At 41.5% G+C, this 18,008-nt stretch overlaps 1 protein-coding gene across 5 annotated transcripts in view; it reads left to right on the top strand.

The window, feature by feature from the left end:
* Positions 1–17,264, top strand: part of HELZ (helicase with zinc finger) — a 236,890-nt gene extending 219,626 nt beyond the window's left edge. For all 5 annotated transcript variants that reach the window (XM_053295358.1, XM_053295360.1, XM_053295359.1 and 2 more), the window contains exons 29-31: positions 1,212–1,719; positions 13,927–14,179; positions 15,812–17,264. In XM_053295358.1, coding sequence (XP_053151333.1) covers positions 1,212–1,719; positions 13,927–14,179; positions 15,812–16,143 — 1,093 coding nt within the window. In that variant the 3' untranslated portion in view covers positions 16,144–17,264. The remainder of the gene's footprint in view (positions 1–1,211; positions 1,720–13,926; positions 14,180–15,811) is intronic.
* The last annotated feature ends 744 nt before the right edge of the window (positions 17,265–18,008 follow it).

Raw genomic sequence — 18,008 nt, 5'->3', positions numbered from 1 at the left:
GGATGATATTCACCCATTTTCCTTCTCCTCAGAAGCAGGTCCCTGAGAGCTATGTCTGAGTCATGTTAAGTGCTTCCAGAAGGAGAGGTGAATTGGTGAAAATCGGCCCCCACCAGCAAGCATCCACACTTCAGAAGCAGGGTCGCTGTTGTTGTACACATACGTTTTTGGGCTGTACACATACAGCGTTAGTCAGAATGTTGGTTGCATTCAATATCTATGTCACCATTCTAGATTGTGCTGTTGCCCCTTTCCTAACCTGCCAGACATTTTAAAAACATAACAGGTATAATATTGGTTTCCCTATAAAGTACTTGGGATCTTTCACACTGTGAGTTACTTGTTTATTTTATGCTTCATGAAAATCCCTTACCACCTCAGGAAACAGGATGCCTTTTTAAAGCCTGAACTTGTATACAAACGTGAGCTTGTATATTTTTATGTTGGCAGGGTTATAGAGACAGTTTCAAACAAGTTACCACACATGAAAATGGAAGCTATTTAACTGAATGGAAGGACTTGAATAACCCCACTTATGGAATGTTTGAGTTGGCTTAAAAGCTTTTGCCTTTTTCAGTTGGATGAGAAATGCCTTAGAACAACTTATCTACACTTCCAAGGGGTCCCCCAGTGCTGAATTTCAGATTGCTCACTGTTGTGGTCTTTAAGGCTGCAGTCCAGAGGTGCATACATGCACTGGTGATTTTTCTCAGTTTCTCTTTCAACCGCTTTCCTATCACTCCCCCACCCCCCACCCCAGTTTCATGTTGGCATTTGCAGAGTTTAAAAAAGCAGATTGAGAAATTCAGTATTTGATATTTCTGAGATAATCTAGTGTGGCAGGGCTGGTTCTAGGTTTTATACGACCCTCAGCAAACTGCCCACTGTGGGCAGGCCCCAAGAGGGTCATTTTGCCACTATAACCCATGAAGGTTATGAGCACAGAAGTAATCTCGGGAATCAGCAGTAGGTCCTTCTGAGGGCTCAGGGCCCCTGGAAGCGGGAGTGCATATATGCCCCTTGATTGTCACCTAAGCTTCTTTGCAATCATATTTAGCAATAGTACTTACATTTATCTATATTTGAATGTTGTGTGCATTTATAATTTTTATAACAAAGCCTGCCTGTCTGGCTCTTACCTTGAATGGAATGAAAATTTGCTAGAACAGTTATTTTGCTTCTCATCTGAGCAACAGTTTTCTTACTCACAGGTTCCAGGATTTGCTCCGAGAACTGTCACATCGTGATCAGAATGAAAGCAGGGACCTCGTTGAAATGCCACCACCTCAGTCGAGACTTTTGCAATATAGACAAGTGCAGCCCAGAAGCCCACCAGCACTCCCCTCTCCTTCATGCAACTCAAACCACAGCGGCCACTTTCCTAACTTCTCCGACAACAGAGACATTGAAGTGTCCAACAACCCAGCATTTCAGCAGCATTTGCCTCAAATGTACAATCCCCCCTTTTCAATGCCGTCTGAACACATAACCCCACCTTCTTTGAAATATCTGCAACCTGATGGGTCATGGACCTATGCTAATCTTCACCAGAGTCATCTAATGGGGCAAGGCTTTCATTACGGTATACCTCCATTGCCTCATAGATCGCAGCAAAACCCTTTTATACAAATACAGAATCAGCACCCAGTTGGTCAGGAACCATTTCACCCCCTCACTTCACGAGCAGTATCTGCTTCTTCGCTGCACAGCTTAGAAGAGGTATGTGAGTTATAGTATTTATACATGTATGCTTATACCAATATCATTTTTATGATACATGTCTGTAAGCAGGAAGCATTGTGTAATGATTACATATAAGCATGCTGCTTTGCAACTGTTTCATGGTAGCATATGCAAGCTGAGAAGAATAGGTGGCCTAAGTAAATATATAACTTTCATGATTCCACTTTGGCTGGATTTATCCCAGATGCTGTCATTTTAACTCTGTTATGAACTGTGACTACTGGGCGATCTGGTAGTGATATTTTTCAGGAGGTGGAAAATCATACTCAGAGATAGGTTTCCCCCCGCCGTTTACAATGCTGATTTTGAACTTGTGGTTCTGGGTGAAGAACAGTTGTCAATAGGAAACTGATTTCATGTTAGTATCATAAGAACATATTACTTCAGATTCTGTCTTTATTAACAGAGAGTGGCTTCCCACATGGACTCATGATAATGTGTTCTATTGAAATTCTACATATCAAGGGGAGGTTGGGAGTTATTTTTGGTAGCTGCTGCATATCATGAAACCCCCTTCATCTGAAAGCTCTACTCAGCTAAGCCCAAACAGAATGTTTCTTGGAAGTGGTGTAAAAGATTTTTTTTGTTTGGGTAGTTCAAAATGAGCAGGTAAGTACTTGAGCAGAGAGTAGTTCAATTTTCTTTACCTACGGTTGGATCCAAAGGTGTCCTTCAGCATTCAGAAGGTATCTTTCATTCCTGGAAAGGCCATTGCACACCTCACGTAAGACTAGATCACTGTGCAAGAACAGCAAATCTACATCCAAAGATATTCCTCTCTTTGTGCCGAGAGTGCAAGCATGTTTGAAGCCATTCTCGTGCCACTGGTGGTTGTTTTATCATTAAGAATATATAATGATGATTTTCAGCAACAGCAGCAGTTCAGAAAGTGGTGTACATAGCAAAAGGAATGAGAGGATAAGAAAAGTGGGTGGTGGTGGTGGTTCTCTGTCACAAAGGGACTCACAATCTAAAAACACACACAAGGGAATCACTAAACAGCAACTACTGGGAGAGACAATATGCTGGATTGAATAGTGACAGTTGGTACCTGCCTGCTATCTTAAAAGGAGCCTCTTAACCTAGTTATTGCATGGGTACTTTTGATTGAACCCAGAGTGTTAATTTTATTTTATTAAGATGCCTTTTAGCTGCTTTGCAGTAAAAGAAGAAACTGCCGATGATAAACATTAGTTAAATTCCCCAATATAATCCTTGTTATACCGGTTCAAAAAAATTAAAGCACCAGGTCTGTAAAGTACTGTTGTTATCAGCCACTGGAGAATTACAGAACTGCACCTTTTAGTAACACAGAATTCCAGACACTCTGCTCTCTTTCAGTGTATTTGCATGACTTGATGATGTTAAGATGGAGCAAAAGCATATCTGTGTGCATTTTAGTATCCAGGAAATACATGAGCATACAATTGCTCAAGTTCTTATTGGGCTCAGCATATACTACAGAATGCCATGCAATGATTAGTGTTATCAGCATGATTAATTCATAGTTGCATTGATTAGAAACAAAGAAAGCATATATCCATGAGTACCAAGCCACATCTTTCGACAAGGTCTGCTGCTTTGTTGCCAAGAATTGCAACATTGTTATTGTTATCCTTATCATCATAACCTTAATCTATGTTTTGCTCCTCAGTTGGTGGCCTAGTATTAGCCATACATGGGAAATAAGTGCAATTCATGGAGAACTGGGCAAACTGAGAAAATAACAGCTATAGCCCTATTAATTAGTCTCTTTCAGAAAGACAGTTGGGGACCAGTAAATTGCTGTTAGACAGACATAGGAACAAGCATTCAGCAAACAAATCTGTGCTTTTATTTTTGGAAAATGGTTCTTCCAAATAAGAACATAAAATATACTATAGTTCTGTTTCTGTTTTTTCTTGTAACCTTAGACTTGGGTTGTAGGTATGTTCTCCAGATTCTTGTTACAAGGCCAGTTTTCAAAGAGATGGGGAAAAAGAGGATGTCATTTTAAAATTAAGGTTTACCTATTTTTTTATAAATCTAAAGATCCCCCCATATGAATAAAATCTAAAACCCCTGCTAACTGGGCAAAGAGGCACCTTTTAATGTGGTGATTCTCTTTAGTAAGCAGGGGGAGAGCAACTGGCTGTATCCATCCACAGCACAGCATCCCTCCAGTGGCTGTTGTTGGCATCTGCCTTATGTTTCTTTTTTAGATTGTGAGTCCATTGGGGACAGGGAGCCATCTGATTTATTTGTTGTTTCTCTGTGTAAACCGCCCTGAGCCATTTTTGGAAGGGCGGTATAGAAATCAAATAAACAAACAAACAAACAAAACAAAACAAAATAGTACACATTTGAATGGGTAACCCTTGAGTGCAAAAGTACAGAGGTGTTTAGTATATCTTCACTTTCATTTACAGAACTATCTGAAATAGTAGAACAGTTATCCAATTAGATTCACAATATGGGAAAGTATTCAAACATTGCACGAAAGCCTGGTTTTCAAGCATGCATGAGTCCTGGGTGCATGTGTTCCCTTGTGTTTAGATGGCAACTGGCAAACTATGATTTGCACAAACCATAGTTTGCTTGCAAATCAGACTTCCAAGCTCCTGTTTGGCTGTGATGTCTGCATACTCTCACTGTAGGGGCAGAGCCATCATTGGGCAACAGAGTTCAAAGAACCTGGGCCGCCACCCCTCAGGGGTAACTCTTACCCAGGAGGAGATGCAAGTGATCTACCCATTTGTCTCCCTTCTTTCATGGTAGAGTCAGGAGGGGAGTGAGAAGAGAGGAGGTGGCAAGGGAGAGCAACTTCAGACCTGCTACAAGTCTGCATATCTGTGACTGGCACACCGTCAGCTTTGAAAGCAGCAGGGGGGGAAAGGGCTATTTGCCCTTGATTCAGAAAGCCTCATTAATAACATGGTTTTCTGTGGGGAAAATAGGTTTCGAGTTAACATGTTTCAACTTCAGGGAAAGTTTTCAGGAACCAATTGTGGTGTGTGTGTGTGTTTTAATTATATACTAGCTGAACCCGCACAGCGCATCTGTGCGGCAGTACACTCCCCCCACCTTCTGCCCCAGTCTCCTCTCCCTGCCGCCGCCACATTCTGCCCCAGTCTCCTCTCACTCACCGCTGCCTTCTGGCCCAGTCTCCACTCCCCGTCGTCGCCTTCTGCCCCAGTCTCCTCTCCCCGCCCCCACCTTATTATTTATTTATTTATTTAACATATTTTTATACCAACCAAAACTTATGTCTCTCAGCGGTTTACAACAAGATAAAAACAACATTAAAACATTAGTTAAAAACAAAAACAAGAAATTTAAAACAAAACATTAAAAACAATCAAAACAGTATCAGTTAAAAGCCTGGTGAACAGATGCGTCTTTAAAGACTTTTTTAAAAATGTCAGAGATGGGGGGGCTCTTATTTCACCAGGGAACGCATTCCAAAGCCTCGGGGCAGCAACGGAGAAGGCCCGTCCCTGAGTAGCCACCAAACGAGCCAGTGGCAAATGCAGACAGACCTCTCCTGATTATCTCAATGGGTGGTGGGGTTCATAACGAAGAAGACGTTCTCTTAAATACCCAGGGCCCAAGCTGTTTAAGACTTTATAGGTTATAACTAACACCTTGTATTTTGCCTGGAAACATATCAGCAGCCAGTGTAACTCCTTCAATACAGGAGTAATATGGTCTCTCCTGATGACCCAGGGACCAGCCTGGCTGCCGCATTCTGAACCAACTGTAGTTTCCAGACTACGTACAAGGGCAGCCCCAAATAGAGCGCATTACAGTAATCCAGTCTGGAGGTTACCAACAGGTGTACCACTGTTTTGAGGTCATCTATCTCAAGAAACGGACTCAGCTGGCGCATCAGCCGAAGCTGATAGAAGGCACCTCTTGCCACCGCCTCAACCTGGGACACCAGGGAGAGGCTCGGATCCAGAAGCACCCCTAGACTGTGTACCTGTTCCTTCTGGGGAAGTGTGACCCCATCCAGAACAGGCAGATCAAAATCTGCTAACCCTTGCTAACTTGGCAAAGAGGCACCTTTTAATGTGGTGATTCTCTTTATTTAGCAGGGGGAGAGTAACTGGCCCTATTCACCCCCAGCACAGTACCTCCAGTGACTGTTATTGGTGTCTATCTTATGTTTCTTTTAGATTGTGAGGCCTTTGGGGACAGGGATCCATCTTATTTCTGTATTATTTCTCTGTGTAAACCACACTGAGCCATTTTTGGAAGGGCACTACCTTGGTGTGGTTGTGGGGCTTGTGTGCTCTGAGGAAGGTGAGAGCTATGCCAGAGGTCCAACCATACTGGACAGTTCTCACCAGAGGAGCCAGACAAAGAGTGCCTCTCCCATCAACAATATGGTGAGACGTAACTTTAATAAATCTATACCGGAAAGGATCGTTCGTCGCCCGGGTCAACAAGGACAGTGAAGAAGATGCACTTCAAATGGTCAATAATGTGAAACTATTCAGCACCAATGAAAGAAAGCAGGCCTACAAGAAAGAACAAGTCAAGAACCGAGCAGAAAAATGGAAAAATAAGCCCCTGCATGGTCAATATTTGCACAATATAAGTGGAAAATCAGACATCACCAAGACCTGGCAATGGCTTAAGAATGGTTACTTGAAGAAAGAAACAGAGGGTTTAATACAGGCTGCACAAGAACAGGCACTAAGAACAAAAGTAATAAGAGCAAAGTAGAAAAATCCACAACAAACAGCAAGTGCCGCCTTTGTAAAGAAGCAGATGAAACAGTAGACCACCTAATCAGCTGTTGTAAAAAGATTGCACAGACTGACTACAAACAAAGGCATGACAAGGTAGCAGGGATGATACACTGGAACATCTGCAAAAAATACAAGCTACCTGTAGCCAAAAATTGGTGGGACCATAAAAATGAAAAAGCTGAAGAAAATGAAGATGTAAAAATATTATGGGACTTCTGACTACAAACAGACAAACATCTGCCACACAATACACCAGATATAACTGTAGTCGAGAAGAAAGAAAAGCAAGTTAAAATAATCGACATAGCAATACCAGGGGATAGCAGAATAGAAGAAAAAGAAATAGAAAAAAATCACCAAATACAAAGATCTACAAATTGAAATTGAAAGGCTGTGGCAGAAAAAGACCAAAATAATCCCAGTGGTAATTGGCGCCCTGGGTGCAGTTCCAAAAGACCTTGAAGAGCACCTCAACACCATAGGGGCCACAGAAATCACCATCAGCCAATTACAAAAAGCAGCTTTACTGGGAACAGCCTATATTCTGCGACGATATCTATAACAATTGACAATAAAATTCAGCCATCCCAGGTCCTTGTGAAGGACTCGATGTCTGGATAAAACAAACCAGTCAATAACACCTGTCTGACTGTGTAAACAAGAAATAATAATAATTATTATTAATATCATCTCCCCAGTTTCGACCCCGCACTATGAATACCTCCGTCTTATCTGGATTCCGTCTCAGTTTGTTATCCCTTACCCAGCCCACTACCGACTCCAGACAGGCATTTAGGGAGGTTATGCTTTCTCCCGATGATGCTGACTGAAAACACCCCGCACAATATCTCCTGATGATCTCTCCCAGTGTTTTCATGTAGATGTTAAACAACATCGAAGACAATATGGAGCCCTGAGGGACACCATACAAAAGTTCAGATTTTGAAGAACAACAGTTTCCAAGGGACACCATCTGGAACCTGCCCAAGAGGTAGGAGCGGAACCACTGCAGAGCAGTGCCTCTCACTCCCAACCCCCACAGATGCTCCAGAAGGATACTATGGTTGATAGTATCGAAAGCCACCGAGAGGTCCAAAAGTACTAACAGAGTCACACTTCCCCTGTTAATTCCCAGTTGGAGATCATCCATCAGTTCGACCAAGGCAGTCTCCACCTCATAGCCTGTCTGAAAACCAGTTTGAAATGGGTCTACATAATCAGTTTTCTCCAAGACTGTCTGGAGCTAGGAGGCCACCACCCTCTCAATTACCTTGCCCAACCACGTAAGGTTGGAGACAGGCCTATAGTTACTCAGCTCTGAGGGATCCAAGGTAGGCTTCTTCAGAAGCGGTCTAATAATTATCTCCTTAAGACTAGGAGGCATCCTACCCCTTCTGCCCCAGTCTCCTCTCCCCCCGCTTCTGTCAGGCACCCCATTTCCCACCGCTGCAAAGCAGGCGTACTTCGCGGCGGAGTTGCTTACCTTTTTGTGGTCCCTCATGTCATTGCTACCAGCCCCAGCCATCCCCTCCCAGCTGCCCCCAACCGCCAAATTTCCTCCTGCTCCTTGAGGACACTCCGTGAGACCGGGTGTCCGTTGGCTCTGCGCCCTCGAGCAAGCTCCTTGGGTCTGTTTACCTCACAGGGGTCCAGTTTCCTCCTTTCCCCTATAGTTTTCCTCCTTCCTCCTTTTCCCCAACTCTGCTGATGCCTTGGTAACCACTCTCTCCCGCCTGCCTCCCTCGCTGCCGTTTACCATCCAGACACATCCCCACGCAGTTCCCATCGCAATTGGCCGTAAGAAAATCAAATATATAGATATTTTAAAGTGTTTCCTACATGGCAGGTTAGGGTTAAAAGCAAGGCCAAGGTCTGAAAAGGCTAAAGACTGCTGAGTTAGGTTGTGTAGTTCTGCAAAGGGAAGATGATGTGACCCTCCTTCTCTTTGTAACTTGCCCTTTTATTGAAAGATGACCTGGAACTGAGACTATTGACATCACAGTTCCCTCAGTATAAGGAACCAGTGACACCCTACATGGTTTGGAAAGCCCTTTCCTCTAATGTTTTGTTTTGTTTTGTGTTAATTTGTTGCCTCCAGGCATTGCCTCCAGGCTTGGGATTTGAATGGAGATACTGGTCGACATCCTAATGAAGGCGTGTGTAAGGAGGCTCTGCAGGGATGCACTGGGGTCCCGCATGTAATGCCCCCCAGTCTTGCAACATGCACACTATTGCTCTAGAGGGCAAAGACTTCAGAATGCTGCTGGTATTCTGGGAGCACCGTGCCAGTTCAGGAACACATTGATCTTACAGAGCTGGAGTGCAAACAGCACCCTGCAGTCTTAGCCCTCTGGCACAATAGTGTGCATGTAGCAGGGCTGGGGGAGTTGCACGCAAGCTCCCAGCGCATCCCTACAGAGATGGGATGCATGTACCTCCTTACATGCATGCAGAGGTGCAGCTAGGGAATTTTGGAGCCCGGCCCTAAAGGCCTTTGGAGGGCCCCCTCCCCTGCAAATTAAGCATCATCATGCTCTGCCAGGCGACCACACCACCCGGGACAGACTAAAGAGGATTTGGGGGGCCCCAGGGGCTGTGGAGGGACTGGACTTTGGCCTGGAAGCCCAGGTGTAAGAGCGTCTCTGCATGCATGCTTTGTTAGTCAGGATGACAATCACAATTAGAAGAGTCCATGTTCCTTCACGCTTTTCTATACTCTTAGTTTTGAATGTACTGTTAATGTAAAGAATAAGCTTTGGCAATACGAGTCTGCAGAAATCTGTGTTACAAGAATCTTCTGATATATTAAAATCCTAGGTGCTTGGCACTTGTGAAACTTTTTAGCTGAAGGCTTTTAGTCACAGTATACTTTACCTTAACAAATTAAAGTGCGGATCTCACATCGTTTGCAAAGAAAATAATTTTTGAAAAAGATGTTAATTTCACACTTGCACATTGCAGGTTTTGAGTGTGATGCCCTTGAACAAAGTTTGGGCAGCTACTGGTCTCACTGCTAGCTTTTCAAGCGGTTATGTAACTGTCTAGTTCCCATGCAAGTCCTTTTTCACGGACTGTGACATGTCTATCAACTGATACCTGTTTTTGAAACGATTTGACACTTTATTTCCCCCCTGAAGTTTTTGATTCCGCATAATAGGAGCGCAGCTTCAAGTGTGAAGGTATCCATGTTTTTGAGTACTTTGCTGAAAATATAACCAGCCAACACTAACCCACCCTGTTTTAAATAATATGATTTTAAGGGCACTTTAAATAAAGCCACTGCATGCCGTAACAAGTGAACATGGACTTTTTTGTTCTGTGTTTCCAAAGCACCAGTTTCAGTGTGCAAACCACGTAGTCCCTCTTTAGACATGGCTTATATATGTTGCTTTTGCTTTCACTTGGAATTGGGAGCTTTAAACAAAATTCTTAATATACCATTTCATTTCCTTCTTCTTATTCTCTCATCCACTTCATGTATATCCTGTCTGTGTCTATGTCAAACATTTCCCCCATCTCTCCTTATATAAAGCACCTTTTACTGAAGTGTTGATGGAACTTATGTTGAAATAGATTTTGCATATAGTATGTTAAGACCAAAACTGAAGAGCTTAGGAAATGAAACACTTCAATAATCCTAAATAGTTTTACACTTGGAAACACCCAGACCTTTGATCACTCCCTAACTGAATAACTTATCAAAATGTGAAAATATCACAAAATGTTAATTCCCTGTGTGCAGCATAGAATTTTTTTAATATATATCTTGTTCTACCCAGCAGAAAGACACTTCAAACAAAACCAACTCAAGTACTCCCCCCACCTCCTGTATTTGGATTTGATCCACTGCCATTAAATATTATGAGCTTTTCCTCCATTTAATGGGTGCTGGATCTAGCCTATATTGGACTGTGGTCTTGTTGACTGGGAGCAGTTTTCATACTATTATATATTATGAAAGACTTTCTCAGGAACTTTAGTTGAAGATGAGGAACTGGCTGACTGACCTATATAAACCTAAGACTAAAAAGAAAAAGAATCATAATCTTTAAGGTTATAGTGCAAAGAAGTACCATGGAGACATTAACCCAAACAACGCAAACCACAGGATGGCTTCCGTAGGCAACAGGAACAGTACTTTACACAACCTACAGCAAACTGATATCGTTCTCTTTAACCTAATTTAGAAAGATCAGATTTATTTCACGTGATATAAATTTAGTTAATTCCATTGCAGATATTGGTGATATTCTTTTCCTTTGATATTTATTCTTGGATCTTCATATCACTAAAGATAAACTGTGCGCTGGAACATGTTTGAAAATGAAAATATTGGCTGACATGTTGCACAGCATTCCATGAATGGTCCTGAACCTTCCACACTGCTGCAAGCATCTAAAACGGTTCTGGTACTGTTTTGTAAGAGTGCTCTTGCACTAACATGTAAAATTGTACAGTTGTACATTGGAAATGGTAGTGTGTCAGCTATTGAATACACACACACAGGATATAGTTCCCTAATATATTCCTTATAGTATATATACTAGGGATATACAGATGTACCTCAGTATTCACGTGGGTTCTGTTCCAGTCTGCAGCCGTGGATATGGAAACCATGAATATCGAGTTAAGGGAACCTATGGGATCACTGGGGTTAGGTTCCCATTCAGCCAAAAAATGGCCAAATTTCATGGCTTCTTACCTTGTTGTTTTGCTCCCCCTGAGTCGTGCTGTGGCCCCAAATTGGCCAAAAATTGGCGGTTTTCTTTTCTATTTTTTAACGAAGACAGGAGCCATTCTTTGGCTCTTTCGAATAAAATGGTGGCCAGAAATGACATTCATGGTCAAGAATATATGGCTATTGCTGGTGTCTGCCTTGTGTTTCTTCTTAGATAGTGAGTTCTTTGGGGATGGGAACCATTTTATTACTCTTTTTCTGTGTAAACAGCTTTGAGAACATTTTTGTTGAAAAGTGGTATGTTAATAATAGAGAAGAAGAGCTGACATTCTCTGCAGTGCTCTGACAACAGAAGAACCTCCTTGCAGGGACGCAAGATGGTTGGAAGCTAGCAGTGCATCTTCCTTCTTCCACAGCCCTGTTCAAGTGGGGACATTATTTCTGCTGCCCCCTTCTCCCTCCTAAAGGACTATTCAACTTGCAGGAATGTGTCCCTGAAGGCTACGTGACAATAGTCCTTTAGGAGCAAAGAGAGATCAGTAAAAACCACACACCCTTCCGCCTGCACTGGGCTGCAGAAGATGAACTGTTAGGTTCCAACCTCTTTGCATCCTCGCAGGGTTTCTTCCATTGTCAGAGTACTGCAGGGAATGTTAATCAATAATAACACTATAATAGAATCATTGGGAATATCCTTCAAAATTTGTATGTTGATTGCTAAATCCACTTCCCACCACTAGGTGCTTGAAAGTAGTAGTCGTCACTTAGATGGACACACAAAATATGCCTGTGCAGTGCAGCCTTGTGTTAGAATAAGCAAGGTTTGCCCTTTGTCTAAGCAGACAATGCCCCAGTTCTGATTAGTCTATTGAAATGATTTAATAAAAATATACAATGGAGACTGTATTTTCTATTACTGCAAATAGGGTAGTAGGTGTGGGAACTGCAGTGTACTTCCATCTGACCTGCATCTGTCTGCATTACGAACAGGACTGGGTGTCAATGGAATTCTCCGGTGCAACATAAACACAGGATAGTTCTGTTGCACACTGTTTTGGTTTAAATAGAGCCATTCTGTTGTGTAGCTTTCTTCCTTTAAGACAACCAGCAGTTGCAGAGTGCACCTTTGTGTCAATTGCAAACCTGAGGAGCAAAGACAGAATCATTGTGATGCATGTTTACACCAGATTGTATCTTGTTTTGTGGATGAGAAAGCAACATAGGGGCATGAGGAAAGACATACTTCAGTAATTTCTGGTGACATTGCATGGATGTCTGCCTTCCTCTTCCCCAAGTAATATGGATTGATGTACTTGATTTATAGCATTTTCATCTCCTTTGTGCTTTTGACAGTCACCTTAGGACAACTTGGGGAAAAAATAATGATTTAGTTGATGCTTCTCTCAAGTTACAGTGTAAACTGAGGAATGATAGTTTTATTAGTTCTAGTTTGAACTGTGAATCGTTAAAATGTACTCATGCTAGCGTCCACTCATGTTATGGTGTCGAATGTATAGCTTTTCATGTTGCATTTTCTCTCTCTCAAAATATCTGGGACTTTTTGTGGTTGTGGATTTCTGAACCCAACTATACTGTTGTATCTCTATGTTCTCTTTATATCCTTTATCTTCTTTGCTTTATCTCTTGTAGAATACAACAATAGAGGAAAAATCCTCAAAGCAGAAATGAAAATTGTTTGCAAAAGAAAATAATAAGTTGGATTGTATGCTATGTATTACCTAGAAAATACTTTCAGGTGATAAATGAAACCTGTATGGATGAGCCAATGTTATGAAAGAAATAAAAAATATATTAGTGGCAAACACTTCACATTTCCACTTAAGTGGAAGCTTGTAGAAGGCAATCTTGAAAGTAGCCAACAATAATGACGAAAATCAATCTGAGAGATTAGGACCTAAGAAGTCATTGTTAGGGGGGAAACATACACATTGCAGTGTAATAAGTTATTGACTGTTGTGAAAAAGTCTTGAAAGGAATCCAGGGCTGGATTCAGCATTTGGAGAATTCATTGGTTTGTTACAGTTTTATCCTCAAAAGAGCTCAGAGTGGTGTACATCTCCACTCACTTTTTCTCTTCATAACCCTTTTAGGCAGATTGACTCATTGAGCTTCATGGTTGCCTGAAGGTTTGAACCCAGCTCCTCCTTAGTGCTAGTCCAATTCTCTTAACCACTGTACCACACCAGTTCATTTTTTTAAAAAGTGCATTAGTCCTGTCACCACTAATATTTAAAGCAGTGTTTGACATACTTACTAAGGAAGCATTCACATGCTGAGAAGATGCACCTGTGCTGTGGAGAACCTTCTTAACTGAGCAGCTTGTAGGATTAAGGGAAGTCTATATGACCTTCAGGGCATTTTGGGGGGGGGTGCAGGGCATTTCCAGAGGAAGCAGAGATCAAGTGAAATCTCACCCCGCCACTCCCCCACACATGATGTGGTACTCTGGAATTCTCCACAGTGCAGGCTCTTCTTCCGGGCACACGAATGATTTCTCAGTTAGGATGTCAGCTGCTGTTATTTACTTCTCATCTTCCTTTTCTTGTACTAGGAGAGTGAACACTCAGGATAGTGCTCCCCTAGTGTGATTCAGAGGAGCTGTCATTTTTAAAAAAAATTGCATTACTAACAATTCAAATTTTCCTTTGGAAAGTGATTTCAGAATGTAAGCATTGAGAGCCAGCTGGATTATTTGTCACAGTTTGTGTGCAACTGAATGAAAGATCTCTTTTCTTTCTGTCTGCACAGTATGAACCAAGAGGACCAGGCAGGCCGTTGTACCAAAGAAGAATTTCATCTAGTTCAGCCCAGGCTTGTTCTGAAGATGCAAACACTCCTCAAGATAGCCTTGGACAGTGTAAAGAGCTTCAGGACCATAGTAACCCATCCTCTTTCAATTATTCATCCCCTGAATTATGGGTAAACTCCACCTCATCAACCCCATATCAGAACATTCCATGCAATGGATCCAATAGAGCAGTTCCACCTAGAGAACTGTTAGGTAAGCAGTGCTTTCTCCTGTTTATAGCTTCTCTCACTACCCGATTGTGTCAGATTTGTGCTCTTGATAGGACAACCCTCTACTAGGAATGTGCCCGAATCGTTTTGGCGCCTCTTGGAAGAGGCACCAAAATGATTTGGCTCTCTGCTGCCAAAACATTTTGGCGCAGGGTGAAGGGTTCCCTTCAGGGGAGATGAGCAGGTCTTACCTGCCCGCCCCCCAAGCCTCCGCCGCCCTACCCCGCCCCACCACGGCGCTGTTCCAATCCAAGCTTCTCCGTGAAAGCCGCAGCCTGTGCCGCTTGCCCCTTTAGAGCGCTGCAGTGATGGGATGCTTCCCCCAGCATCCCTCGTGCAGCGTCAGTACGCAAATGGCGTTGGCGCATTTGCGTGCTGACACCACATGAGGTATGCTGGGGGAAACATCCTATTGTCGCAGCGCTCTAAAGGGGTAAGTGGCACAGGCTGCCACTTTTACGAAGAAGCTTGGATGGGAACAGCACCATGGTGGGGCAGGGCAGGGCAGCAGAGGCTTGGGGGATAGGAAGGTAAGACCTGCTCATCTCCTCTTAAGGGAACGGCTCGCTGCCCTTCGGATGGTGCCGAAGCAATTTGGTGCACATCCCTACATGCATTTCTAAATTATCCTAAGGAAAGCAAATTTCTGGAATGCTACTCATGGTTTAAGAGCTGCTTCACACTTTACAGGAAATATGATTTCCCATATTTCAAGCATTTGTGCCTCCCAATCACATAAACACCCACCATTAGACTTATAGCATCCCTCTCTTCACATGAACGCTTTAACTGTGAGCAGCCCCAGAGGGCAGGTTAGGTATGTGCAGAACAGTTCGCTCACAATAAATTCTGACCGCGAAACCGGGTCTTCCAAATGTTCCAAGCTGGTAACAGAATGCCCTTTAAATTAAGACATCCGGTTCCAAGCTCTGCCATTTGCATGGTCAGCACTACCACACAAATGGCAGCCATGCATGCGCAGAGACCAGAAGAGTATTCTGGATTCCAAAATGGCGCTCGATACTGTCCAACAGAATGGGTAATTCCATTTGAAGAACCAGCTCAGATTGTTCCGAGGGATTGTTCCGTGGATCTTGAGTTTCATTCCAGGCTTGCAATTGAACACAAGATCTGTTTTGTGCACATCCCTAATGCAGGTAAAACGAGTGCTGTGCCAGAGGCAGGACTTCCTGTGCTCTATAAGAAGCTTGTACTAGCCTACAGCCTCTTTAGAAATAACATCTGAGTACAGCTTAAGTCTTCCCAAGATGTCTCTATATGTTTAAAAAGCAATCATATGAAAAACGCCACCAGGGGACCATAGTCTGGCAGCATTTATTTGTTTAATTATTCAGGTACTTGACAGTGATGCAGAATATTTTCAGAGTCATATCAGGGCTTTTCAAAAATTGTTTAACTTTGAGGATTTAGTGGTTAAGACTTTGAAAATGTTTGTCTAATTCCACAGTCTAATGTATTGAAAGAAAGGTGGGATGTAAATGTGATAAAATAAATAGGTGCTTTAGTCACAGCTTGTGGAAGGGGAACCTGGTACCTTTTTCTCCTTCTGTCTGAGACATCTTCTCTCATGGCTACCTTTGTTTTCTGCTTCCAGTTCCATCGAAGACTGTCAAACCCCCAGAGGAACAGATGAAAGTTGAAAACATCCAGTTGTCCAACTCTTTTAATTACAATGTGCTCCAACATCTTGGCCAGTTCCCACCCCTCATGCCGAACAAGCAGATTGTTGAATCCAATAGCAACAGCCAGCAGAGTGCTGGTGTGAATAAGCCTGCCATGTCCTACGCAAGTGCTCTGAGGGCTCCACCAAAGCCCAAAGCCCCTCCTGAGCAGGCAAAAAAGAATAGTGATCCTTTGTCTTTGTTTCAGGAACTTAGTCTAGGTAGTTCATCAGGTAGCAATGGCTTTTACTCCTATTTTAAATAATCAGAATATTTTTGTAGAGGAATTTTAATTTCTATTTGTGTCAGTAGATAAAATATAGTTGGGGCTTCCCCTGCAGTTGCCACCATTTCTCTTTGTTTATATTAGTAAATAGATCTTGGTTTAATTGCTTTGCTGCTAGACTTGAATCTAACTTTTTAAATTATATTCCATTTATCTTGCTTTTTTTTTTTTTTTTTTTGGGATGTGGGTCAGAAGTTTGAAATTTTTCCTTAGAAGAAAAATACACATTTTTTAAAAGACATTTATGTAACATTATATATGTGTTGCATTAAAGCTAGCAGATGAAAAGTTAACTGTGCAACTTTAAAAAAATATATAAAATTTTAAAAAAAATTGTCTAAATTGTATTTAAAAAAAATTGTAAGTAGCATTTACATTTATTCAATAACATTTAGCATACTATGCTGGGTTTCTGTACCAGAAATGGCCAGTTAATGTACAAATGTATGTTATGTCTGCTTAAATTGTTTAATTTTTTTTAAATAAAGGTGCAGCATCTTCGAATTACTTTTCAGTTTTACCAGCTTTCTGTGCAGGGATGCTGCATTCTAAGACTTTTATAGTTTTAGAACCTGTATGATGTGGTATCATAGTCTTCTTTGACTGTAGGATAAAGTGAAGACCTTCTTTGCAGACCCACGTACCACAGTTTTGATCATTTCAGAGTAAAACAAAAACCAGTGGTTAATATAAAACGAAAAAGAAGTACACATTTTATTTTTGGACAAGCTGCTAATTTTGGCTTGTTAAATTAATTTGATAGGTTTCTAAAAAAGAATCATGAAATTTTAAAAAAACAATTTTTTGCTATGTTGGGTGCTTCGTAGTTTAATAACTATTTAAAATAATAATAATTGAGTGAATTTAGTAAAATATTTTGGGCCCCCTCCCAACTATGTGTAAATCCTTGTAATCTGGTTTCTCCCCCTCTGACTTCTCTAGTGGTTTAAAGATTTGTGCCGCTTTTTTCTTTTCCCGTAAAATTTTGGTACATTATTTGATGTTTACATTAAATGTGACCTTATACACAGATATTCAAATATTTTGCTAACTGTTTTGTTTGAGGAACATCATTAAAGAAGATTTTTATGTTTGTCAAAGCTGTATCCAAATTAATCAAAATTTTGGGGGAGTCAAGTTGTGTGGGAGGGAGGGGGAGCAGGTGTGAGGAACATGGTTGTTTTTATCTTTGTATGTTCTGCGGAGGTTTTCCACAATCTTGGTATTTTACCACTATATATTGAAAATGAAATCTATAAAGAATTATACAGCAATATATAACAAATTTTGGAAAAAAAAAATTTTAGGGTAATGTTTACCTTTCAGGTTGTGGTCTTGTACACTGTTCATACTTTTGAAGTAAGGGATGTATCTTTTATAGCTTCTAGAGAGGCACTTGTCCTCCTTTACACTTGAAACAATCTCTTTGGTTGGGGACATTAATTTTTATCAACAATTTATTTATTTTAATTCCCCATTGTAAGACACAGGAGTATTGTCTTCAGAAGTAGTATCATTTTTGACATATGTTTCTCTTTTGGGGTGCACTGCTTCCCACAGCTTTTCAAAGTATCGGAGTCAATCCATAGCCTTTTGCTAGAGCTACTGTACCTGCTGCTGTATTCAATCTGATATTTGCTCTTGTTACAATCCATTAATTCCTGTTGAGTTTTGCAGATTGTGATGGTAAAATCTTGGCTTGGCTGAAATCAATGTCACAATTCATACTGACTTCAAGTAAGTCAAGATTTCATACCAGGGGTTATTGATAAAACACTGCATACTAATTTAATGCACTGCAATATTTGAATGGTTACTTGATTTAACATGATTCAGAAATGCAG

This window comes from Hemicordylus capensis, chromosome 2 (assembly GCF_027244095.1).
Source record: "Hemicordylus capensis ecotype Gifberg chromosome 2, rHemCap1.1.pri, whole genome shotgun sequence".
NCBI classification, from domain to species: domain Eukaryota; kingdom Metazoa; phylum Chordata; class Lepidosauria; order Squamata; family Cordylidae; genus Hemicordylus; species Hemicordylus capensis.
This window is presented reverse-complemented; position numbering and strand designations above follow the sequence as displayed.